This window comes from Peromyscus leucopus, chromosome 3 (assembly GCF_004664715.2).
Source record: "Peromyscus leucopus breed LL Stock chromosome 3, UCI_PerLeu_2.1, whole genome shotgun sequence".
Lineage (NCBI taxonomy): Eukaryota > Metazoa > Chordata > Mammalia > Rodentia > Cricetidae > Peromyscus > Peromyscus leucopus.
This window is the reverse complement of record NC_051065.1, coordinates 46,282,739-46,284,985: the sequence shown is the minus strand read 5'-3', so window position 1 is coordinate 46,284,985 and position 2,247 is coordinate 46,282,739. Positions and strand designations below refer to the sequence as shown.

General features: G+C 38.6%; 1 gene segment (V, D, J or C); it reads left to right on the top strand.

Annotated features, from left to right (window-relative positions):
• Window positions 1-1,158: 1,158 nt before the first annotated feature.
• Window positions 1,159-1,759, top strand: LOC114687292. The segment is given in 2 exon segments: window positions 1,159-1,306; window positions 1,419-1,759. Coding segments are annotated over 2 exon segments (375 nt in total).
• The last annotated feature ends 488 nt before the right edge of the window (window positions 1,760-2,247 follow it).

Here is a 2,247-nt window from a genome sequence, read left to right as displayed (position 1 = left end):
CTGGAGATACAAGCAACTTATGGGTAAATAATAGCTAATCAGCCAAAAACTAATGTGCATAAAGGAAGCGTTTCTGAGACATACAGGTAGCCTGTGAACATTAAAAATATACAATCTCCTTGTCAGATAAGACTATAAAATAAAATTATATTGTACCATGAGCCACAATTTTAGCTTAATAGACAAAATTAAAAACTCCTGAGCATCAGCTATAGCCCTGAATATGACTCATTGAAAACACTCATAAACTATTAGTAGACTTATTTGGCTTAATCATTTTAGAAAGGATTTTGCCATATTGTGTAAAGTTGATGTGGCTGTTTGTATATGCCCAAGGCCAGAGAAAATCCTGCCATACATACAGTTCTGGACATGTGTACAAGATATGTAGAATATTGTTTGTAGCAGCACAAAACCTACTGTGATAAAAGTATCAAATGGGTAATGAGTTCCAGAAAATGAGTATAATTGGGTGCTAAGTATGAATGGGAATGAATTTTCTACAGTCATGTTAATCAAAATAAAATAAATAAATATATAGAAAATATAAATAGGATAGCTTCTCTTAGATACATTTAAATGACATACAAGATTGCCTGAAATAATTCAATATTCACACACACATATATGTATATACTATCACACACATATTATACACTATAATGTAAATAAATAAATGACAGGCATAAATTTCAGTGGTTCAACTTTCTGGACATTAATGGAGTGTGGTGAAATCTAAGAACAGTACAGACTCAAGACTTCTCAGCCATCATCTATCTCTTCAGCTCTCTGGTTAAGGCAAGGCCGTTTGTCTTATTAGTGCTCTAACTGCATTGCATATTTGTCTAAAGAATTTTGTAAATTTCAATATTTAAATCTCCAAAGGAGCTGCTATTTGGTGTTGTGAGTGTGTCAAAAGCTATGGTGCTCATCAGGAAATATCCAGGTTCATTTCCCACAATGAAATGGAGAAAGCAAATAAAGTTTTAAAAAATCACATAAATGAATAATATATGGACAATTTTACTGAAAAAGCAAATTAGTAAGGCACAGGAGAAGAAAAACAAAAGCAGGCTGGAACTCAAATCATCTAAGACAGCTTCAGCGTCCCCTCCCACATCCTGTACAACGTTTCTGTCGCACGCATCCAACAAACTGTGCAGTCCATTGGGAGTGGTTACGTCATGAGAACACTGCCTAAGGTAATGAGGAAGCCTGCAGAGAAGGCAGCCGATCAAGGCTCTCTATGGGTCGAGCATGCACTTCAAACTTTTCTATTGTCTGGCCCTTTTATTCTGGACCGCAAGTAAGTCCCTGTTTTGAGCGGGTCGTATTCCAGTTTCAGCAGGTTCTCTTACAACTGCGAAAATAGACTTCCTTCTGGACTTACCTTCAGTTTTTATTTCCTTCCTCCACAGGCTCCGCGGACAATGAGGTCATCCAGAATCCTAGATATCTGGTCAAAGGAAAAGAACAGAAAGCCAAAATGGATTGCATCCCCATAAAAGGACATAGTTACGTTTACTGGTACTATAAGAAGCTGGGAGAAGAACTCAAGTTTTTGGTTTACTTCCAGAATGCGGACATCGTCGATAAAACAGATGTGATCGATAAACATATTTCAGCCAGATGCCCCACAGGCTCACCATGCACCATCGAGATCCAGTCGAGCGAGCCCACAGATTCGGCTGTGTACTTCTGTGCTAGCAGTCAATACACAGTGCTGGCTGCTGGCTTTTCTTAGAACACAAACTCATTATGGACCCTGCTCAGGAAATAAGTGCTACACTAGCTTGTTGAGAGCTAACAGATACACGATGTGAAACAGTAAGAGTCAGAAGGAAAATTTGTAAAAAAATGCATCTAGGTGAACTAAACAAACAAACAAACAGTAGACAAACAAATAGCAAAAAGGGGTGATGAGGACAGAAGGACAGGGAAGGGCAAGGAGAGGGTAAAGAGATCCAGTTTCCAGAATGTGCTGAGTATTAGGCAAGATTAGCCACGGTTCATTCATTGGTTTTATTTCCTCTTCCCACCTCTGATTAATGGCTTTCCACCAGACATAATTATACCTCTGTTCTTTCTTCTGATGAGGCTGCATGCTGCAGAATAAGAGAGGAACATGTCAGCTTGACTTTTACATGGACCCTGATGATTTGGTCCAGACTCACAGGGTTATGTAACTTCTTCTCAAAGCTGTTCCTTTCCCATAGAAATTTGCCTGAGAATTTCAGCAGCTCCTGT